This window comes from Centrocercus urophasianus, unplaced genomic scaffold, assembly GCF_019232065.1.
Source record: "Centrocercus urophasianus isolate 14NV4802_14NV808 unplaced genomic scaffold, USGS_Curo_1.0 seq_16, whole genome shotgun sequence".
NCBI classification, from domain to species: Eukaryota; Metazoa; Chordata; class Aves; order Galliformes; family Phasianidae; genus Centrocercus; species Centrocercus urophasianus.
Genome location: NW_024884711.1, coordinates 27,280,214 through 27,301,431, shown reverse-complemented (window position 1 = coordinate 27,301,431; position 21,218 = coordinate 27,280,214). Strand labels below are relative to the sequence as shown.

Genomic DNA, 21,218 nt, shown 5'->3' with positions numbered 1-21,218 from the left:
GTTTTTTTTTTTTTTACTAATAATATTTTTCTGGATGTATTCAGCATGCCATGTTTTTTAGGGTATGCTTTAATAACGTGCTAAACTTCAGATCTGTTTGTAGGCTCTGGGCTTGGTCCTCTGGAGCTGTGTAGGCTGCAATGATGGCATTTACCTCCTAGCCTGGTTCATTTCAGGAACTGAGACACCCGTCATGAACCTTGAGAAGGAGGCTGCCAGCAGGTCTCCAGCCATTCTCAGCCCTTTTGTCTCTCCTTTTACTTCTGTTCCAAAATAGATAAGCAGGTGGATGAAACGGATGGACCCTTCTAGGAGTCACGCTCCTAAACATAACTTAAGGGAACTAAGTACATCCATCCAAGACGTAGTGGCTGGGAGAAGAACCCTGACGGCTGGTGGCTCTGGTGCTGAGCACCGGGAGACCCTGCACAGCCCTGGGGAGAAACTGGGCCCTGCTGGGGCAGGGCGGCACAGCTCAGGGTGGGGGAGCACTTGGGGGGAGCATATATGTGTGAATGTGAAGCATGTGTGAAGCTTCCCCAGAAAGCTTTTCCCAGACTCCAAGTCTCCCATTCAGAAATTTGTTAGCATCCTTCTTTTTACTGCCTGTGTTGCTTGTGCTCAGATACAAATACAAAGCCTTTACTTTAGCAGCCAGTCTCCATTTACTCATTGTCAGTCAATGTCTATTTGAGGTTGTAGCAGCATTTTCCACAGTTTAAATGGCTACCTTCAGGCACTGGTGTACTAGTCTTGGTGCATTTGAATCCCCTTACAGTTCACCTGTTTTACAAGACTCTAGGAGCTCTCCATTCCCTGTTACCTCATGGGCCTATATTTACTTTCAGGTGGTGGAACTTTCTGACAAATATCTGCCTGCAGCTTTTGACAAGAGATCTCCCTTGGTCAGTGTTATTAATCTTACCTCGATTTGGCTAGAAATAAGTCTTTTATGCATTCTGGGATGACAGGTGTGTTTTTCATGAAGACACCCTATTGATCTGGCAAATCTTTTTGCCAAGGCAAGTGCAGTCATGGCTCTTCCCTTTAGAAACTGGGTCCTCCAAAACAATGTTGGAGAAGTTCTCTTTAGCCCTTAAGTGCATCAATTTGCTGTTTATACAATTGAATTTTATCCTCCTTGTAATATCCAGTCTTGAACATCATCCAGCTCTTTCCTGTGGGAATCTTTTCGGTTGTCTTCTTTCCAACTTAGCATTATCAGCATATTTCCTTAGAGTGCTCCTGGTTTTTGTGCCTGGGCTGTTAATGAAAATGTCGGGTTGGCATTTTGTAGGATCCATACTTCAACCTTCTGCCACCTGGGACTTGATCTGGGCAGTCACCAGTGCCTATGTGAGCAAAATGTTCGTGGTCTGACTGCCTGCTTTGCCAGGCTGAGGTTCTGGGAAGCTGAGTGGCTGCTGGGCACTGCAAAGTTCCAGCAGCACCCAGCACCCTCTGCCCTCACCCCTCCTATATCCTTACTGTCCTTCAGCAACAGCACCTTGCAAAACCAAAGGGCAAGTCTCAGGTCTGCTGCTCTGTGCCACTTCCTGCCATCCTTCCCCTCTCACACCCCTGGTGTCTTTTTGTTGGAAGGAACAACATGCAAATTAGCCTCTTCTGCACAGGAGGTGGTTTGTGTTCATCACCTTGTGTCCGATAGGTCTGCAGGCCTTTTGACAGGCTTCCTTCACCAGGACTTTATCTTCACCAGTTCAGTCACCTCTTATGTGGAACAATATCAAATCTTCATGCAAACTTTATCCAGGTGAAATTCTGAAATTTCTGACAGTGTTCAATGAATTTTCTGGTGGAGAAGGTATTATTTTGCCTAGAAAATAATTTATGAGGGCCTAACTGGTTTAGCATGAAGTGTCTTAGTGTGCATTTTGCTTTATGTGTTTGCCTCAGATCAAAGTACTTTTTCTGTTTAGTGTTTGTTCGAAAACTGTCTACTTTTAAGGCTGGATTTGTTGTTGCCCAGCTCGTTTTCCTCTGATGGCATGAGAGCCCTGGGGTTTGCAGAGAGGGCACACAGGACTGGTTCCTGCATGGGCCTGCCTGTGGCCCAAGGATGGCTTGTCTCCAGCCATCCACCTTCACACTTGCAGTGGAGCAGACCTGCTGTGAGCCTGCTCGTGTGGCTGGTGGCTTCATCTGCCCATCTCGCACAGTGTTGTGAGTACAATTGTAGGATGCATTTTGGTATTACAGGGACATTCATCACTATACTGTTCTGTCCAGCTGCCGGAGGCACTGCTATGTTCGCTTCAGTGCAGCCTGCTGCAGTACTGCCTCCGACTAGTTTCTCACCCTTCTGTGCTTGTTGGTTTTTTTTTCTTTTTCTCCTCACTTAATTTCCTTACTGTTGTCTTGAAACAAAAAGCAGAAAAGTCTCTTCTATTAAAACTGTTATCAGTAGATGGATTTGAATATTCCATAAAGAAAAAGCCTGTTTTCTTGCCTTCTGATATTAAAAACCAGGGTATCCCATGCACTGTGTAGCTCCATTGGAGGTGGCTGTTTCTGTGATTTTTTTGTGAACGTTTTAGGAGTATCCTGCAGTTTTTGCCCTTTTCAAATGTAAATGTTTAATCATTGCTTGCTGAGAGAGCATGCAAGAACACATGCATGAGATTTATGGCTCTTTTTTCTTATTCTTGCAGTGATCTGCTGTCTTCTGAATACCTTGAGAGGCATATCGAGCAAGGTGGAAAGGCAGTGGAAGTTAAAGTAAGAGTCTCCTTTTTATGCTTTGCCTTTTTCAATTTGCTTTGCTTGTGATTTTAATGTAAACTCATTTTCTTAAAGGGAGTGATCTGATTTTTGAGGCAGTTTACTATTCTGAAGCAAGCATGTTTTGTGTCTTCTAAGTTTTCAGCTTTCTTATACATGAAAAATCTAGTACATTAATGTTTATATCAGAATTTTATCCATGAAAAATGTGTCCTTAGTTGTTTCTGCTAGCAAGTGTAATTTATTTCTGATAACTGTTGAAGAAAATCCTTCTATTTTGGTAGCTAGCATTTCCTTGTTGTACTAATGAAAAAACTCAAGTTTGTTGTTGATGATGAGCTTCTTCATAAGTTTGAGAGTAGCAAGATTTACTGTATAGTATTTTGAAATACTTAGTTACTGTCTGAAGTCATGGGCTTCTTTCTCTGGACATTTGTAGACACAATGGCTAGGTCCTCTTTAATGCAGTACTCATGCAGAGCAGGTTCCACTGCCTTTGCATGAGAGCTTATGTTATTTGTGCACAGTATGGGAAAATTTTCCTGAAGACCTTCTGGTTGTTACGATGGTATTGTTTAGAAGAAAGATACAAAATTACTGTAGATTACATAAAATGTACATGAAAGTAATATGTTATGCATAATTGAAGCTCTTTCAATTTGCCTATTAAGTCATATTTTGCTCTTTGTTTTCATGTAATTTAAAAGGCTTTTTTCGTTTCTGCTAAATCCAAGATCATGTAAGTACTCTGAAATGAATAAATTAAGCTTATAATGTGAAAGCAAAAGTGAAAGTGGACAAAGCAATAGTTTAGCTGCTGAGCACCTGAGGATTTGTTTCTTTTGCTTTGTCCCTTTCTGGAGTTTGTAGGCTTGAAATCTACTTTCACTTTGCACTCTGATAATAGCCTGAATGTATTTTCAGACTGAGGCACGTGCATGTGTGTTCCATTAACTCATAAAACTAATTTCTCAACTGTGCTCAGCAATCAAAAAGCCTTGACTCAAATTCAGAGTATGAGTCAAAACAGAAATAAACGTAATAGCTGATGCTAATAGGATCCATTTGTCTCATCAAGGTATATGTAGAACTTAGCCAAACTAAACTTTCAGAGTCTTATCACTGAATCAGGACAAATTTGTTTCCGATGATTCAAGCAAAGAAATATTTGTGAATCAGTGGCTCCTCTCATGCAAATACTGCTTAGTTGCATGGGGAAGAAACAGCAGAGTCAGGCCTTTCTGAGAAAGGTCATGAAAGTTTTTTGGGCAAATCACTTCCCAGCCTCCAGGGTCCCAGAGTTCATCTCCCCTTCAGTGAACCTCAGGGCAGGGTCACTGCATAGCATCAGCAAAGGCTCTCAAGTGCTTCACTCAGTGCTATCAAACCTTCTTTAGAGAACTGACCTCGTTGGCACCTTGGTCTTGGCATCTGAGTTGATATGAACTGTGAAAAAGAAAAAGGCTTACAAAAGAGTTGTTTCACCTCTCTCTGCAGTGGAGGGTCATTTCCTCCAGGTTGACGATCCCCCTCCGCTATTCCTCGTGCCTTGTGCTCTGTGGGCAGGGAAGTGCAAGGGGGCTGTTCTGTGCTTTGCCCACCACCCAGCAGCCAGCAGCAGTCCAAGAAGGGGAGGTTTTTTTCATTTATTTTGCTCATTTTTATGCAGTTGAGCATCCAGTATCGGAAGAGAGGAAAGCAGTTGTTGTGCCAAAACGGCCCAAAAAAACTTCTGGCCATGATGGTGGCCAAGCATTCAGAAAAATTCAGGTATCAGAAGGATTTTGGAAGAGTCTGCACAGTACATTTTGATGCCAGACACTGAGTGAGGCTAGGTTCAGTGCCCAATCACTGCTTTAAAGTAAATCTTCCTACCCCTGAGCAGGAATTTTTAGAGTACTTGTAAGTGCCCTGGAGATCCCTACTGGTCCTTCAAATGAATTTGAAAATCCCAGCAGTTTCTGCTTGGCATTTGAGAAACTGAGCTGTAGTTTTAGGTCAAATGTTTTGAAAATCTTCCCGCAAATATAGGTATTTTTCATCATGGTTTAGTACCTTCAGTTTCTTTGGCAACTGTTTACAGTACCAGTAAAACAACTTTTGTATTGGTGCTTTTAATACATACGAGGCAAAACATAAATAATTACAATGCTCATACTCCATGCAGAGCTGATAATGCCTTGTACTCCTCTTCCTCCTCTCCATTCCCACTGGTAAAAGTCCCTGCTACAGAACACAGCCAGGTCTATTGCTTCTCCTTAGGATACTTCAGACAGGTGAAGGTACAGGGAAGGGAAGAAATATTCATAGGATTTAAAAGACCCCTTTGAGCAAAGGGAGGAGAGCCCTCAGCTTAACACTCCTTTTTGTTCATAAGAGAAGGTTGAATTTGATTCGTTTGCTGCATAATTCATTATTAAATCAGACCACTGTGAGGGTGGAATGTGTGCATGTTTTTGCACAGTGCCGCTATTTAGCAGCTGCAGAGGGAAGGCTTCTCTGTGAGATGTCCTTGTTGACTTGATACAGTTCAGTAGCACCCGAGACGCTCTTATTAAACCAGCAACAAGATGTGATGCTTAAGAAAAACAAAAGAAGGTAGATCTTTGAATTATTTTCAGTGTTTCCCCCCATTTTACTTTATGTCTCTAGTTTCTTAGGAAAGCAGCAGTATTGTCCTAAATTCCTTCTGGTAGCAAAGAGAATAATCAATTGGGAGAGAGAAAGCCCTTCATGCCTTGCCTTTTTCCTGTTTTTGTCAGCCCAGATCATCCTATGCTCACAGCACATAAACACTCAACTTGTGTCTACTTTATGTTGCTGCAGTATATCTCTGTGTCCTTTTATCTCTCTCTCTCTCTTTTTGGGTTATCATTCTGTCACTGATGCTGTCAGTGAGATGAAAGGCAAAAAAACAGCCAGAGTGCTGAGTAATTCACACTGCTGGATTTTCCCCTAAGAAGGAACAACTGCTATCTCTTCAGTGACGTTTTCTCTTATGAAATGTTTCACTTTTCCACTTTAGATATTATAGAAGTAATTCTTTTTGCCTGTCGAGAACATTGGACTGTACAGATCCCAGTAAGAGAACTTGCACAGGTAAAGCTGCAATAGATTAATGCCGGGCGTTTTTGATAGCATGCTTCAGTATAACCATATGGGCTGAACCATGACACAACACAGCTGTATTTCATAGATAATTCTGAAACTAGTAAGTGTGCTGGTGTAAATACAGTCTGCGTCCTGGGCACAAAATTATAGCAATAGTGCTTAAAGCATGAAACAACATTACCTTTTGCTCTCCAAAAGAGAGCGAAATATTCAAGTCTCAAAAGGCCAGAGATGGCTGAGAGGCTTTGATGTGACAGGCAGTGCTTTTTGTTTATGTGTCCTGCTGACCTGCTCTTCTCCAGGAGGTGTTGAGGTGCAGTCCATTGGCCAAGGACAACAGCTGTATCTGTCACATATTAACCCTTGAGCATAGGGAGACCATGTCCTAACCATGGGATCATAGAATCACAGAAGGGCTTGTGTTGGAATGGACCTTAAGTTGTAACTGCCTGCTGTGGGCCTCCCACCATATCAGGCTGCCTAGGGCCCCATTCAACCTGGCCTCAAATACCTCCTGGGACAGACATAAATTCCATTCAAACGTTTTACTGTACCATCACAGGTACTGACAGATCATAAGGTTACACTAACAAATTATTGCAAATATTGCAACCAGAATATACTGCCCGTCTGTGGGCAGGGTATTTTTTATCACTGACTGCTGTGTTTCCAGCTTTATAGCAAAGGGCTTCCACCAGCACCTTCCAGATTTACAATCACGCGCTGCCTGAGCTGTGCAGAGGAATCCAGTCATTTTTCTTCAGCTTTTGATGCCTCACCATTTTATAGCCAGAGAGGAAGGAGTTTCAGCTTGGCAGAAAAGCGTGTGTGCTAAGCAGGTTTCCCTGGCAGGGATTACATTCTGTTCCTGAAAAATTCAGCTCACGTGAGTGGTGATGGCACTGGAGGCTCTGCCCTGTGCAGTGTGTGCACATACCCGTGCCTGCACAACCTGGTGCTGCAGCCCTAGGGGAGAAAGAAACCTAAAAAGGAACAAATCATAAATAATGCAGGAATTATATCTGCCTATTTCTGGCAGGTCTTTTTTGGGCGGTGTCCAGAGACTACGGAAGCTGTTAGTAGCAGAAAACTCATTTGATAGAAGATTTTGTCCAAGGCTTCCCATAGCATCATCAGAGCTTCTCTTACTTCCATTCCCTCTACAGAGCTTTGCTTGCCTCATGGCTAATGATTAATAAATCTAGACCATAATTTACTTTCTCGTGTTAACAGTAAACTAGTCAAAGATAGCTGACAGAGAATCTGGGAGTCTGACGCAGTTTAACAGGGGGCTCCTGCAAGGCTGATTTCATTAATAACTTAGGAGAAAATAAGTATGTGTATGTTAATGAAAATAGAAATACAAAATTGGAAATTATTGTAATCCACAGAAGGAGCATCTGGAGAACTGCCTGTCTTTGACCAGTAGAGTAAATGAAAATGGGATGAAGTTTGATAGAATAAAACGGCAGCTTCCTTCACTAAGGGACTAGTTATAGGGCTTTTGCTGTAAGGCAGGAGTGCATAGATAGTGGAACAGGGGATGACTGCATGGTTCATGTCTAACCAGATGCTGCCATGGCATCAAATGGTGAATTTATTTCCAGTAGGTAAAGGATAGTATTGATGTTATTATGTGTCTTGTTGAAGAGCTGACAACATTTTAAAATTTCTGTGCATTTTTTGTTACTCCGGATATCTTTTTTCCTAACAGTATCAATGTGCTGCTCTGAATTAAGAAGCATTGAGGAGTATCTCACTTTCTTGTTTTAGCATTATTTGAATTATGGAGGCAATTCCCCTGGGTATCAGTAAAACACAGTATCCCCTGTGGGATACCAGGGCTGGATAATCAGTCATCTTATATAATGCATTTGCCTGACCTAATGGCCCTGCAAGCTGGTGCTGTAAGTGTACATTTGCATTAACTTTGCTAAATCTATCCGTTTATCTCCTTGCTATTACTAGCTTACTTTCTGTTAGCAATATATTCTGCTGCTGTGAAGGAGGAAATTAAAAGTAGCAGCATTCAGTATAGGAGCCTTTCCCAGGCCTTGTTTTAAATATCCTGCACTAGAAGGAATCCCAAGGTCATGATTCATCTGCAATCTTGCAGCTTTTATATCTTTCTTCTCTTTATGGCATAAAGAAAAATCTATTGTTTTAAGCTAGTCCTGGAGGGAAAATATGCCAGAAAGTGAAAGCCTTCAAGAGCTCCAAGTGTTCATCCTGCTGTGGATGTGGGCCCCAGCATTGTAGTCCTGGTTCTGCTGAACTGGGGTGGCTTTGTGACTGGAAGGGGGCACCTCCTGAGTGCTGTCCTCTGTGGTTTTCACACACCCCACAAGGGAGAGGCCCAGCACCTGAATTCATAGACAAGTCCTGCCGACCTTTGTGTACCTCGGGAGATATTCTTCCATGTGCAGCATGCATAGAGAATGAAATGCACCAAAGTTCTGTAAACTGAATGTACATGAGGCTAAGAGAAATTAACTGCTACTATAGCAGTAAAGAACATTAAATCCTTTTGTAGAGGCTCTTACGAAAAAATAAAAGTATCTTATTGAGTTTAACTTAATCTCCTTGAGGAGGAATTAAGCAAAGCAAACTGAAGCTGCTGTACTTCTGAAGGAGCTTTTCCATGCAAAGCTCCAGCTTGATATCTTTACTTACTTGATCTTGAGTTCTGTAAACAGTCTTTGTCTCAATTCATATTTTTCACAGAGACACTGAACTGGCACTGTGTTATATACACTGGGTTAATGTTTCCAGGTTGTCTTCAGCTCTGTGAATTCTCACTTCAAGATAAGCTGTCATTCAGGAATAATGAAGAATCAGTAAGGAAATCTGATTAGTACTTTTCTCCTTTCTATTCAGGTGTTTACCACATTCTGACTAATAGGTATCCATGTAGATGCATGCCAACGTTTCATCTTCTGTGTTGTGTTTATAGTAACCTTGCACATCACATGCTTATACTTTGGCTTCAGACTCAGTAGTGGCTACTGGACTACTGTGAAAGATTAGTATGGGTAGATTATAACGTCTTCAATGTCCCTTTCAAGACTTACTCCCTTTTTTGCAGAATGCAGAACTCAGGCAAAGTGGCTGTCATTAAAAGGCTTGAATACCTTGACTCAGAAAAACTATGCACTGCTACACCTGCTGACATAAACTTAATAGAGTAAGGAGGAGGAGGTATCCAGCCCAGTTATCTTCTGACACATCTGCATTCAAGCAGGTGATAATTGAAGTCATTTTTCCTAACACTCAGGAAGGCAAGAGGCTGCTTCCAAGCAGGTGCCAGGGCAGCTCCTGGCCCAGATGGTGTTGTGCTGACACAAGCTGTGTCCATAGCCTGCAGATGCACTTGAAGAGCATTTTCTTTTGTAGCTGCTGGGCGGTGTATGCAAGCCTCATTTGGCCTCAGAGTGGGAATCCGAGCTGATGGCAAGTGTCATCTGCTGAAGGCACTGCTGTGAGTCACCTGTTGCAGCTGGAGCAGCTGGAGTGAGTTGCCTGTGTGCAGGACCCCATTCTGTACACGTGTAGTTTTGATAGTGCTGTCAGCAGCTCTGAAACATGGGCATTGGAAGAAGCCTAGAAAGCGGAGATGCTTTATCTCAAATTTTTGAATTCATACTTTTAATTTTGAAACCCTAAATGAAGTTATGGCCAAATGACTCTATTGCACTTTGGTTCTTTGTTTTATGGCTCATGTGGTAACTGTCTTTCTAGAAAGTGAGGGCACTTTCACATTTTCAAACCAGTTGACTTTCTGGAGTCTGCGCTGCAGTGTAGCTAAATGCAGAGACCTGTTCTGTGAGGGAGCAGTGACACATTCCTGAGGTGGTTCCTGGGCAGCTGCAGGAGGTAGTGCAGCCACACCAGTAGGCTACCCCTGTTGCGTCAGCACTTGGCAGTTAAAACGGGTGTTAGTCTCTCCATGCAGTTTCACTGTCCATAGGAACAACACAGGACAGTGTGCAATTTTGACTTTTCATTGCACATTTCATTTTCATTGTACAAACAGAAACTTATCAATAATGAGTCATTTTTGGCTGTAGAGGTCAGCTATAGAGAATTTCTTCTATTGCAGTTTCCCATGCACTGGGTTACTTATTAATGGGTTAAAACTTGAGCAAGCATCAATAATTTGTAAGTAGATCTAAGTGATTACTAAGAAAGCAGTTTTAAAACTCATGCCTAGCAATAGGTAGCTCCTTAAAAAGCTAATCATTATCTGGCACTTCTCTAAAAAGTAGCACAGTGGTTAGCTGGCCTTTGAGAGCTTTCTGCTGCAAAGGAAAAGGGAGCTGTGTTAGTAGGATCTGAGCTAGACCAGCAATCTCCTTTCCTTTGGATTAATGGGTATTAAAACAGGAATATGTAATGCTGGAAGAAGGAAGTTATTAATTTTAGGGTCAATGGCTCGAGCGTAGCATGAGTTTTAATGCAAGTACCTCTCCTAATTGCAGGAAAACTGCTTACTTTGAAAATCTGATGTCAGGTGTTATTTGAAAGTAAATGAATGAGCATCCTTAATTTTCATCCCCTGGGAAGGTCATAGTGTCTCTGCAGTGAATAATAAGCACTGGCAATGTCTGGTCAGCAAAGACTTTTGTAACTGAAACTGCAGAGAGGAGTGAACCTCCACCACCAGCGACTGCAATGGCTGTTCTTTATTTATTTCCATCCTTCACTAGTGGTTAATGTGTTCTTCATGCCTTTTTGGTGATTACTCAACCGCTAGTGCTTCTTTGGGAGGGGACAGGCTATATTAAGGGAAAGAAATGGCAACAGACTTTACCCGCATTACCAGCATCTCTGCTGTCTCATGTTTTCAGTATCTTAGCCATTCCAACTACCCAAATAGGCTGCAAGTAAACTCAGGCTGACATGAGTATAATGGCTACGAGACGGTCAGCAGGGAGCTGCTGAAGTTCGTAGAACAATATAATTTAGAATTTGCCTACAGTTATTCAATTTAAGCATGAAGACCAAGGTTGAATCATGAATTCACCACCACTGTCATAATGGTTCATTTATTTTAATGGATCCTACTATGAGTTCATTTGTGTTGGTTTTTTTTTTTTTTTTATAGTAGAATATTATTCCATTTCTAGCTGGCCAGACTTATTAAGTTTCCACATTTTCCATATTGCTATTGAAAATCACCAACAGATAACCAAGTGCCATGAATGCTGGCAGAGAACTTGTCTTGCCTTGTGCTAACTGCAGCATGGAGAATGGCTGTGCGCCTTGCGGAGGCAAAATAGTCAAACTCCTCTTTTCTTCTGGACCCTGTCTGGCTGCTTTCAGTTTTAGAGCAGAAAGGAATAAGTCTGAATCTCTCTTGGTGACATATGTCAGAAGAACAGCATTATTTCCTCTTCATCTGAAGCCTGAGCCATTTTCAGTAGCTGACAAAAGCCAGCCTGGTGGTTTGATTTGCTGAGATGGACAATTACTCCCTGCTTTTCAGAGGGCAGAAAAGGCATGTAGTGGCTATGGGAAGCTTACAGCTCTTTCTTCACAAAAAGACCTTGATTCTGTTGACTGGACTGTTTTTGGCAGTGCTGCTAATTTCATCTATTGAGGGAAGTCTTAATTCTCATATAATACCAGAGTATTTTTAGGAAAAACTGAAATGGCAAGATTTTTTTTTTCAGTTTCTGTCATTCTGCTACAAGCACCTATAGAGAAGAGGGACAACCCTGGTCCTTCATTGCATGTTTCCAATAATAGAGCGAAAGTGGATTTATGTGGTGATTGTGCTTAATCTTTCAGAGGTGTTACATCTTACTGCCATTCTTCTGCAGCACGGTGTTCTCTATTACAGCACATGCTGTAAAGTAGCATTAGTACATGTCAGGAGTAAGAAGATCAGCCTACAGAGAAGCAAGGTCAGGAGACTTTTTGTCCAGACCTACACATGTTCTAGGAGAAGCATTAATCTATGGCGTCCTTGCAGTTGTGCGAACTCTCACTGCAGAGCCAGTCCCAAACTTCATAGCTTTAAGTGCTTCTCCTTTCATGTTTTGTGGACTGTTGAAGTGAAATCTGCTAAACTTAGGATGTACGGTTTGCACCCTCTCCACCAAATGCCATGATACAGGCATGATTTACCTGCTTGAGATGCTGTTATTGCACTAAGCAATCACTTTTCCCAGCGCTTGTGCCACCTGCTTTCACTGCATCACCTCTTTATTTCTTTGCTGAGATGATGACAGGTGGTGGTCCAAAACCTCAAAACTTCATCTAGTGTATTCTGATAGAAGGATTTCTTATAAGGAAGTTTGCCTTCTTTTTTATACTGCAAAGTATACTTGAAAATAGCTGTTTAGCTTTAAAACCCCTAAAATTTTTATAATTGTTGTGAAGTGACTTACGTTATCTTAATAGGAATATATAAGTCCACGTATAAAAGTATCCCCCAAATCTTAATGTAAAGAAATAATTTTTTTGCAGTGGTAAGAAGAGGTCTGTGAGACTGAGGAGATCAGAGTTATATTTCTATCTCTGTCAGAATTACTGTGAGCCTCAAAAGATCAACAAATTCAATTGATTTGACTTGGTTTAATTAAATAGAATAGAATGTGTCTAAATCACATTTTTCCTAGGTAAAAATTTAAAACTGTTTTTCTTGTATTTTTCTTTTCTAGATCGGTATGCATAGAACATTTTTCTTGAATTTATTATGAAATAAATTAATTTGGAGGTATTATCTTGGGCATTTATTTGATTCTCATTAAGAAGACCAAAACCCGCTTTTCAGCCACCGACTTGGATCTTTTGGATCCCTAGCATGAATAAATGTTTCTCCTGCTTATAAGGACACAATTTTGCAAACTGAAATTTGACTTCTGATACATACTAACTGTATTTTCTGAGAACAAACCAATTTGTCTTGTTTCTCCAAATTCCTTCCACAGCTACATGTCCGTACAACTCCCTGTTGATATTTTTTTCAGTATATTCCTATTTTCACGTGCTGACATCAGTTAAACCTTTTACAGGAATATTACTGCAAAAGTAATTTTTGGAGAAAGAGATTTGTTCCTCATACAGTTTCAGCTCATTCTTATGGTTTGACTGTTAATTTTGTTACTAATCTACTGTTTCTTTGTGTGGTTTTTATTCACCTGTTCTTTTTACAGTGCAGTGCTGAATACATTCAGTGCACATGCAGTAAGCCTTACTCCACAATCAGTGCAACTTCTGTGAAACTAAGGGCGGGGGGATATGTTGAATAACGTTGGCTGGATTTGATCTGAGAAGTGTATTTTCTATTTACAGTATTTATAGAATAGGCAAATATAAACTAAAGTTTCTTTTAGCTTTGGAGTGCTGGGGAGCGTTTTAGATTTGTTTGCTTCTTAATCAAATCTTATTATTTGATAAGCGCATTTTTCTCCTTAGAAGTAGGAAATTGCCTGGCCCTCAGGGCAAAGCTTATCTTCTGATGTAGCCATGTGCAGAACACGTGCACATCTAAGCCCCTTGTTTCCAACTCTCTTCAGTGAAGAAACATGGATGCTTCTGGAGCCATTTGTGTCTGAAATTTTCTTGAGATGCCAGAGATTTCACACTAAAGATTTTCATCTCCATTCAGCATAGAGAAAGTCCAGAAGATGATGTTTGACTCTGTACTGAACTTGTAGATGGCTTAAAGGAGATGGGGTGAACCTCTGCTATGTTCTTGATGCCATGTCCCTGGCTTTGCAATATTATAATAAAAAAGCAGTGTTGGACAGGTTAGAGCATTATACTGTGGGACATCCTGTGGATTCATGCTCTCGATTTCCAATTTCAGGGAGGAGAACATTGCTATTATCAGGGAAAAATTCGAGGAAATCCAGTGTCATTTGTTGCCTTGTCAACATGCCATGGACTACAGTAAGTCTGGTGTTTTGTTTTTACTGAACTTCACTTAGTCTTTTAAACAAAGCTGTTTGAAAAAAAGTAAGTGCCATTTGTTCATTAATTGGTTTGCAACCACTATTATTATCTCGATAACCTTTACATAAAATTAATTTAATTTGAACCTTGTAAAAGTGTTGTTTTATTCAGGACCCACTGCCAAAACATCCAAGTTTTTTTTTTTTTTTTTTTTTCTCTCTCTTTCTTTTTTTTTTTTTTTGCTTTTTTTTTTTTTTTTTTTAAACTAAGGACATATGATAACAGCTTTGACCAAATACTGTTTAAGATAGTTTATAATAGAGAGATGAAAGTAGCTGAAAATGCTCCATTTTACAGGAAGAATAATACCAAGATTGATATGAACCATCCAAAATTCACTTATGTTCTTTTCTTATTATTAGAATGCTATATTTATTCTTTCTTTTCTACTTTTTTTACAAAGGAAAGTGTCAGTGTTGAGTTTCTCTAGTCCTATCCATGTTCTTCACGGAAGTGCTTGTCTCTGAGATAGTCAAACTTGAAAATCTGAAATAAAGGATGAAAAATTGTGCGTATTGTTTCAAAGTGCATGGTTTTAGTGGTAATGTAGTTAAAGCACCTGTCACTTGAAGGTTACACAGAGCTGTGTGCTGATTCTCAACTTTTGGACATGTCTACTTTTGGCACTACTGAAAGATACTTGTCAGGTTTACAGAGCAGCCAAGTCCCTTCAGTGTCTGTTGACTCTGGGAATTACAGGACCTCAGCACTTTCGATGTTCAGATCAGCTGGGAAGGTCAGGGCAGCAAGGAGAGCCTGAGCGTGGAGATTGGTTTCCCTAAGGAAGCAGGACTCAGCTCATAGAAATCTTCATTGTTATCCATTTCCAACTGTTCTGTAGTTTCAGTATCAGACACACACATACACATATTTAAGTAACTTTTATATTTGTACTTTCTTTATAAGGAAGGGGGAGAATGTATGCATTAGACCCATCATTCCTGCACTCATTGTCTGACTTAGAGATGCGCTTCTCTCATTTATTGTCAAGGTTGAGCAGCTCGATTAAACTGACCTCAGGTTTGGTGGTGTCAGTGAGCCTAAAAATAGCAGCATCCTGCTGCATCTTGAGGGGATTTAGCTTCATGGCTTCCATTAGCAGTGATCCATTAGGTCTAAGCCCCTGCTAACTCCTAGGAGAGAGTGCAACAAAGAAGGAGGGGCAGCACACGTCCTTTCTTGGCCTCCTTTTGCTGGTTGCCTCTTAAGACTGATCTGCTGCTGCTCAGTATTCTCAAACTGCCTAATGTTCAAATAGAGTTCTTCTAACACAGTAACGTGAGGAAAGATGCTTTCTTTCCTGTACAATTCAGCTCTCTCGAATGTTAGCTTTTTCTTCTTTTTTTTCCTTTTTGTGAAATGTTTCAGCAGTTATCCTTCACACAGGATCAAATATGAAGCTTACTGTAATGGGCTGGTAATTCCAGCATCTGTTATGAGAAAGTATTGTTTTCCTGAGCTATATTAACCTTACCTTCTCTGGCATTGCATCTCCAGCATTACAGCTAGTTTCTCCGTAATCTGTTTCAAATGCTAATTAAATACTACAAATATATACTGAATTTTAGGAAATGCATGAAATGCATGAGACAGAACAGATGCCTTTAACAGACATTTTTTCAGACATGCCTGCAGAGATGATGTTGTATTTCTAATCATAAATTGTGAGTTCTTCTGTTGGTAATGTCTGTGTGGTAGTTTTCTTTTCATTAATTAAATTAATAAGGTGACTGGCTGATGGAGTCCTCAAATGATGAATTTCTTCTTAATGACTTCGCTAATGGAATAAGTTTCTCTACAACTTTAACTCCAAAACTCACTGGAATTTTTTCTTTCTGTGGGATATGCAGTAACCACAGCTCCCTGTGGGTTAATGCAGAACGCTTTGAATGCAAAACACTTTGGTTGCTGGGATATAAATGATCTGTGCTCAGTTCTGAGCTGAGCTCGGTTCCGCTTTTGGAGGCCAGTCACACAGAAACCAGTTGTGCTGTGATTTTGCTGCCCACTGGTGGTAAATACATAAACTGCTGTTGTAACTGCGAGCTAGTCTTTCGTGTCTGCAAATTTGTTTTTCTGAATAACCCAAATGTGGATTTTTTAGATAGCTTGTGTTTTGCTGCTGCTTTCTCTCTAGCACAGTGTGATACCTTGACAGTCTAAAACTATTGAAGTCATTGGAAAAGTGCCATGGGGGGCAAGTCAAATCTGAGGGTCAGCTGTGATTGTTTTTTTTTTTATTAAGTGACTTGATCAGAAGCCAGTGCTGCTGAGTACAACGTTCACACAAGAAGTCATCTGTTAACAACACTTGGTCTTGCAGACTGTCCTTAAAACTGTAATGAAAATGAAGGAGGTTTAGCATGATGAACTGTTCCACACCTTCCCAAAAGTCCCCAAATCTTACATTTTTCTGAGGCAGAAACCTTCAGCAGGTGCTAGAGTATTTATTTTAGGAGCACAGACAGTGCTTCTTCCTGGAGAATAAGCACAGAATTGTGGGTGTGCTCATGGCAAAGTCTGAAGTATGTTATAGACTCAGCAACCCAAGCTACTTCTGTGAATGCTGAATGGTTAACCTTGTAAAAGTGATACTAAGAAAAATATGCTCACCAGGAGATGTCATAGTCTACAAGCTTAATATACACTTACATTTCTAAATAGTCAGAAATGAAATGGCAGTATTTCACTCACTGCATTAGGCCCTGAGCAGAATTAACATTTTGCTGATTAAAAATTAAGTTGTGTTAAATAAAAAGTGTCAGGGTTTGTCATTTATAATTCTGATAATTTTTTTTTTTTAAAGTATAGGAGGTTACTAAAGAGTAATCTAAATAAATAAATGCTTTTATGCTGCTGTAATGTGTGCCAAGTTTTAACTTGCAGGTCGGATTTATAGTCAGGCTCAAAGTCCTGTTAGGAGCATTTTGAAAGGGACATGCTGATACAGCCTAATTCCAACCATGCATGTATGTCACTGCTGTAAAGGGAAAATTTAAAAAAATCGCTGGTTTGTTTGAAGATCAAAATAGTGATATAAGAAATGCCTCCCTAACCTCTTTACATAAATAAACCTAAAGTAGCTCGTAATAGAAAGCATAATTGTAGGAATGGACTGTGTTTTTTTTACTGTGTATTCAAGTTGTAGTGCCAGAACATTTGGCGTTGCTGTCTTCATTGATCTGGGATGCCTTAACACTTCAGTACTTTGTAATAGAACTTATGAAGATTTTGTGCCACTAAGAAAGAGCTCTTGGTTCACCAGAACCAAGGATGTGGCATAAGGCTTTGTCCTCAGTATCTGTATTTTTCATCACAACTCATAAGATGAGTTCATATGATGAGGTTTTAATTTCCTTATCGTGAAAATCACATAATGTCTGTACTGATACAGTGCTATATATAGCATTGACTTTTTCTAGAAAGATGAATTAATTCGAGAAGAAGAGACCATCTATTGTAATTGTTATTACTGGAGCATCTCAAACATCCTGTTATGTCCCTTGTCCTTGGTACTATGCAATATTACTTTAGAAAGAGTAAATCAAAACCATGAAAATCTAAGATCAGTTCAATTTATTTTTATTTGTGGGAAAGCTGTAGGCAAGTTTGAAAACTTCTGTATGAATAATTCTGAAAGCAGAGCCCTTATTGCAAGTAGATCTGTATGAGATTGGCACTAAGCTGGATTTTTGTGTTGTTTTTGCATATTGTAGAGAAGATTTGTGGGAGAAAGTAGAATCTATCTATAAAAGTAGAACCTATCTATATCATCATGGGAACGAGTATCTTTCTAAAGCAAAGAAACAAAAAAAAGATTCAGAATTATGTTCAGTTCCTGAAAACGTTTTTAACTGCTTCTCTTCTGAAATATTTGTTTTTAAATACGTGAGCTTCTTAAACTTACTTCAATACTGTGCTAATGTTTGTTTTAAATTTACTTCTCTTGCTTATGCCAGTGGGATGTTCTATGATGGAAATCATACTTACCTTATTGAACCAGATGAAAACTACAATTCAGATGTAAGTAGAACTTCTGGTAGTCCTGCTGTATTTTTTTCGTGGAATACAGGCATTCATTGGTACAGATTAGGTATAAGACTCATTCCCTTCGTTACCAGCTCATTAACTCAGCTTCTCAGCTTCTGAGTCCTCCTAATCACAGACAGAAGTAATCCTGCAAAAATCAGGTAGTGATACATGTACATGTTCCAGAACACTTGGAAGTAGAGCAGTACAGCACTTCTGGAGGCTGAGTGTCACTTGGAGCCAGCTTGAGATGTCTGTGAGTGTTCTGTCCCCTCTTTTGGCACTGGGTTTGTTATATCCCTCTCCTCCTGCTTTGCTCTCTGCTCCTCTGGGTGCAGCAGCTCCCAAGATTCTCACAGTGCTCCCTGGGCAGCTCTCCTAAGTCCATCTCTAAGTGTGCTCAACGTCTTTGTTGCTGTACTCACATACTTCGAATGAAAGATGTAACTGTGGTGATAGCAATCCCACCACAGCTGAGAAGAGTGAAAAGAAATGGTGCCTTGCAGGTTGCACTTTTCCTAATGTAGGTTTTGAATAGCAAGGGACCCTTTAGAATTGTCTTTTTAAGGCTCAAAGATCATGATTATTGATTTTTAATGCATGCAATTATTTACTATTTCAGGATGACTTCCATTTCCACTCTGTTTACAAATCCAAGTTGTTTGAGTTTCCTTTGGATGACCTGCCATCTGGTATGATTTTTTTAATATTCATTGCTATTGATTTGTTTTAGTCTAAGATCAGATTTGTTAATCATCTTTGATGAATAATCTTCTGACAGTGAGTTGTTTATTTGCATATCTCTTTCCTATTAAAAAAAAAAAAAAACAAACTGAAAAAAATAGATCTGGAACACAGAAGGCACTGGAAAAGAACATGAAGGGCTGAAAAAACTTGAATCCAATGAATCAGACTCCTCCCAGACCTTCACGTTGTGGTGTATGTTTCACTTAACAAGTCTTGCAGTCTATAGACTGCATTATTTGTTAAGAGTTATAGAAAAGAAAGGAATAGGGTAGCCTAAAAGTGATGAAAATAAACCTCACATTGCCAACAGCTCATAACTTTTCATGGATTTCTCCCATTTTGAGATACAGGGTGAGTATCATGGTGTGAGTGTAAGCCTGAGGGGTATGTTATTGTTGTTCTTGGGCCCTCTAATTTCCAGTTCATTCAGCATCTCTTGTGATGCTGACTGTAGTGCAGATATTCATTTAAATAAAATTACCTTGGAGGTGGAAGTGGTTTCAAGTTCTTGTAGTAATCCCCAAAACACTTCAGTTTGTGTGTGGAATAAGACGAAATTTTTAAAAATCAGTTTTCATCTGAGAAGTTGGCTTGTTAATTGAAGCAAAAATGGCAGTATTTATGACTTATCCTTGTTCTGTCAAGGATTTGCAATATTTACAGATGCATTTTCTTACACTATAAAATAAATGCTAGATAAATGAATCTATCCCTTTGTAGACACTCATTTTAGTAGAAATCAACTCTAGGCTAATTTCTTTTTAGATGGAGGTTCCAGTTGCCCAGTGCTATTGCCACAAGTATTATTTGTTCTATGAAAACAGTGGGATCTGGTCTCCTACCATGCTGGGCACTGCCCAAAAGATGAATCATCCTGTTCTGAAGCGTGGCGTATGCAGCTTTGTTAACTGTTAAGCAAAGCAGAACTGTTCAGAGAATTAATGGGAAAACAAAACAAAAACCTAAACAACCAAGGGAATTGCTACAATTGGGTCACCTTGATTTCACTTCTGGAGAAGCAATCCTTCTGCCTTTAAACGTAACATTTTCCCAGCTTGGTGCCTTATGTCCCTGCTTCTTATGGCCAGGCAAGGCAGAGGATGGAATGGGGTGGAAGGGCAGCACAAAGTGCTTGTGCACAGCATGCTGTCCCCGTCCTATCTGGAAGCTTACTATGTATGTGCACCTTACACATGATCCATGGTTACTCCGTGTGCTTGCGGAGATGTTAGAGTAATGAGAACAATGTATTGAACACGAGGCTGACTGATCGAGTGCATCTTGTATCAGAGTTTCTTAAGGATATGTCATTTAGAAGTCTGGAAATAATGCAATCACAGCTGAGTGACTGAGAGGAGTCTTCTTTCTCAGACTGTTAAAACAGGGGACTTCCAGAGCTGGTACTTACAGATATCTGTCAGCAGTCTCCTAAGATTTCTTAATAGTTCAATTTTATGTTTGCAAGATTCTGGAGTAAAATAATTATTTTCTGCTTTAAAAATTATGAAAAGGAATTCATTGCAAGCAGAACCCACCTGTTTCACCTCCACCAAATCTTCTTGATTCTCAAAAGATCTGTCAAAATAAGGCTTCAGATTTTTCCACAGAAATCCAGATATTCTTGCATAGCTCTGTTTTTACCATAGATAACAAGTAAATAGTTGTTGGCTTTTCAAATGGAAGATGTTTCCCTTGATTGAATTAAAATCATGAGGTCATAGAATTACTTTGTTTAAAATGTTGAAAAGGAGATTTAATTATGGAATGCTAGTGGTCTGAGTTATAGAAATGTTTGTAATGTGGAGAAAAGGTGATATCTTTTTGTGCTTAGTATCTCATCCGCTCTTCTACATGCTTGTATTTGCTTTTGTGAAGCTGTTTGGAAACATTATTCTGAGGCTTGTTGTAGAAGTTTTGGTAGTTTTAACAAATTATGCTCTGGCTGAAAATCCCCCCATTTTTGTCTTTGGTTATTCAGTGTAAGATTGTTTTTAAGTCATGTTTCCTGGACAGCCACAGCTCCAGAGGATGAGAGCTGTTCCCACTGCCATCTGCTCGTCCACCCTTTCCTCAGTATGAGCTCTGGTGTTCATCCCCAGCCCCGCAGCACACCATACCCCACCTCCTCCTTCACTCCCTGCCTGCACTGCCCCACCAGCACAGCTCCTGCACCGAGTCTTCCCTGCAGTCTGTGTGGTGTGCTCTATTGCCTTAACTTTCCTTTTTTGTTGTTTTCTTTAAGAAATTCTTGCAAGTAACTGCTTGTCTTATAGATTCATTTTAATTTTTTTTTATTTTTGGAAGTACTGCCACAGAGTCATTATTGTTAACAGCGAGCACTGTGTTAGATTATGGCATCGGTATTTCTTATGTTCCTTAATACTTTCCTAATTTATCAATTTGCCCAGCGTAAGCAGCTGTTCCTTGATGTCAGGATTTTCTTTTTATCTTTTGAAGAGTGTGTGAGCTCAGATTTCCACTCAGCTCTGCATTAGGAATGGACTGGATGCATCACGAGCTTCTATATTGATGTTAGAAAGGAAAAAAATCAAGTGGTAGGGATTACTCAATATCAGTAATTGTAAAAGCCCACTATTTTACCACAGTTCAATAGCAATATACTTTTT

At 39.9% G+C, this 21,218-nt stretch overlaps 1 protein-coding gene across 3 annotated transcripts in view; it reads left to right on the top strand.

Annotated features, from left to right (window-relative positions):
* ADAM22 (ADAM metallopeptidase domain 22) overlaps positions 1-21,218 on the top strand; it is a 115,247-nt gene that overhangs the window by 40,403 nt on the left and 53,626 nt on the right. For 2 of the 3 annotated variants that reach the window (XR_006168538.1, XM_042817167.1), the window contains exons 2-5: positions 2,673-2,739; positions 13,670-13,752; positions 17,775-17,838; positions 18,467-18,536. Coding sequence is in view for 2 of the 3 variants with exons in the window: in XM_042817167.1 (XP_042673101.1) it covers positions 2,673-2,739; positions 13,670-13,752; positions 17,775-17,838; positions 18,467-18,536 (284 nt within the window). In the remaining variant the exon portion in view is untranslated. The remainder of the gene's footprint in view (positions 1-2,672; positions 2,740-13,669; positions 13,753-17,774; positions 17,839-18,466; positions 18,537-21,218) is intronic. The other variant, XM_042817168.1, reaches the window with a different exon arrangement.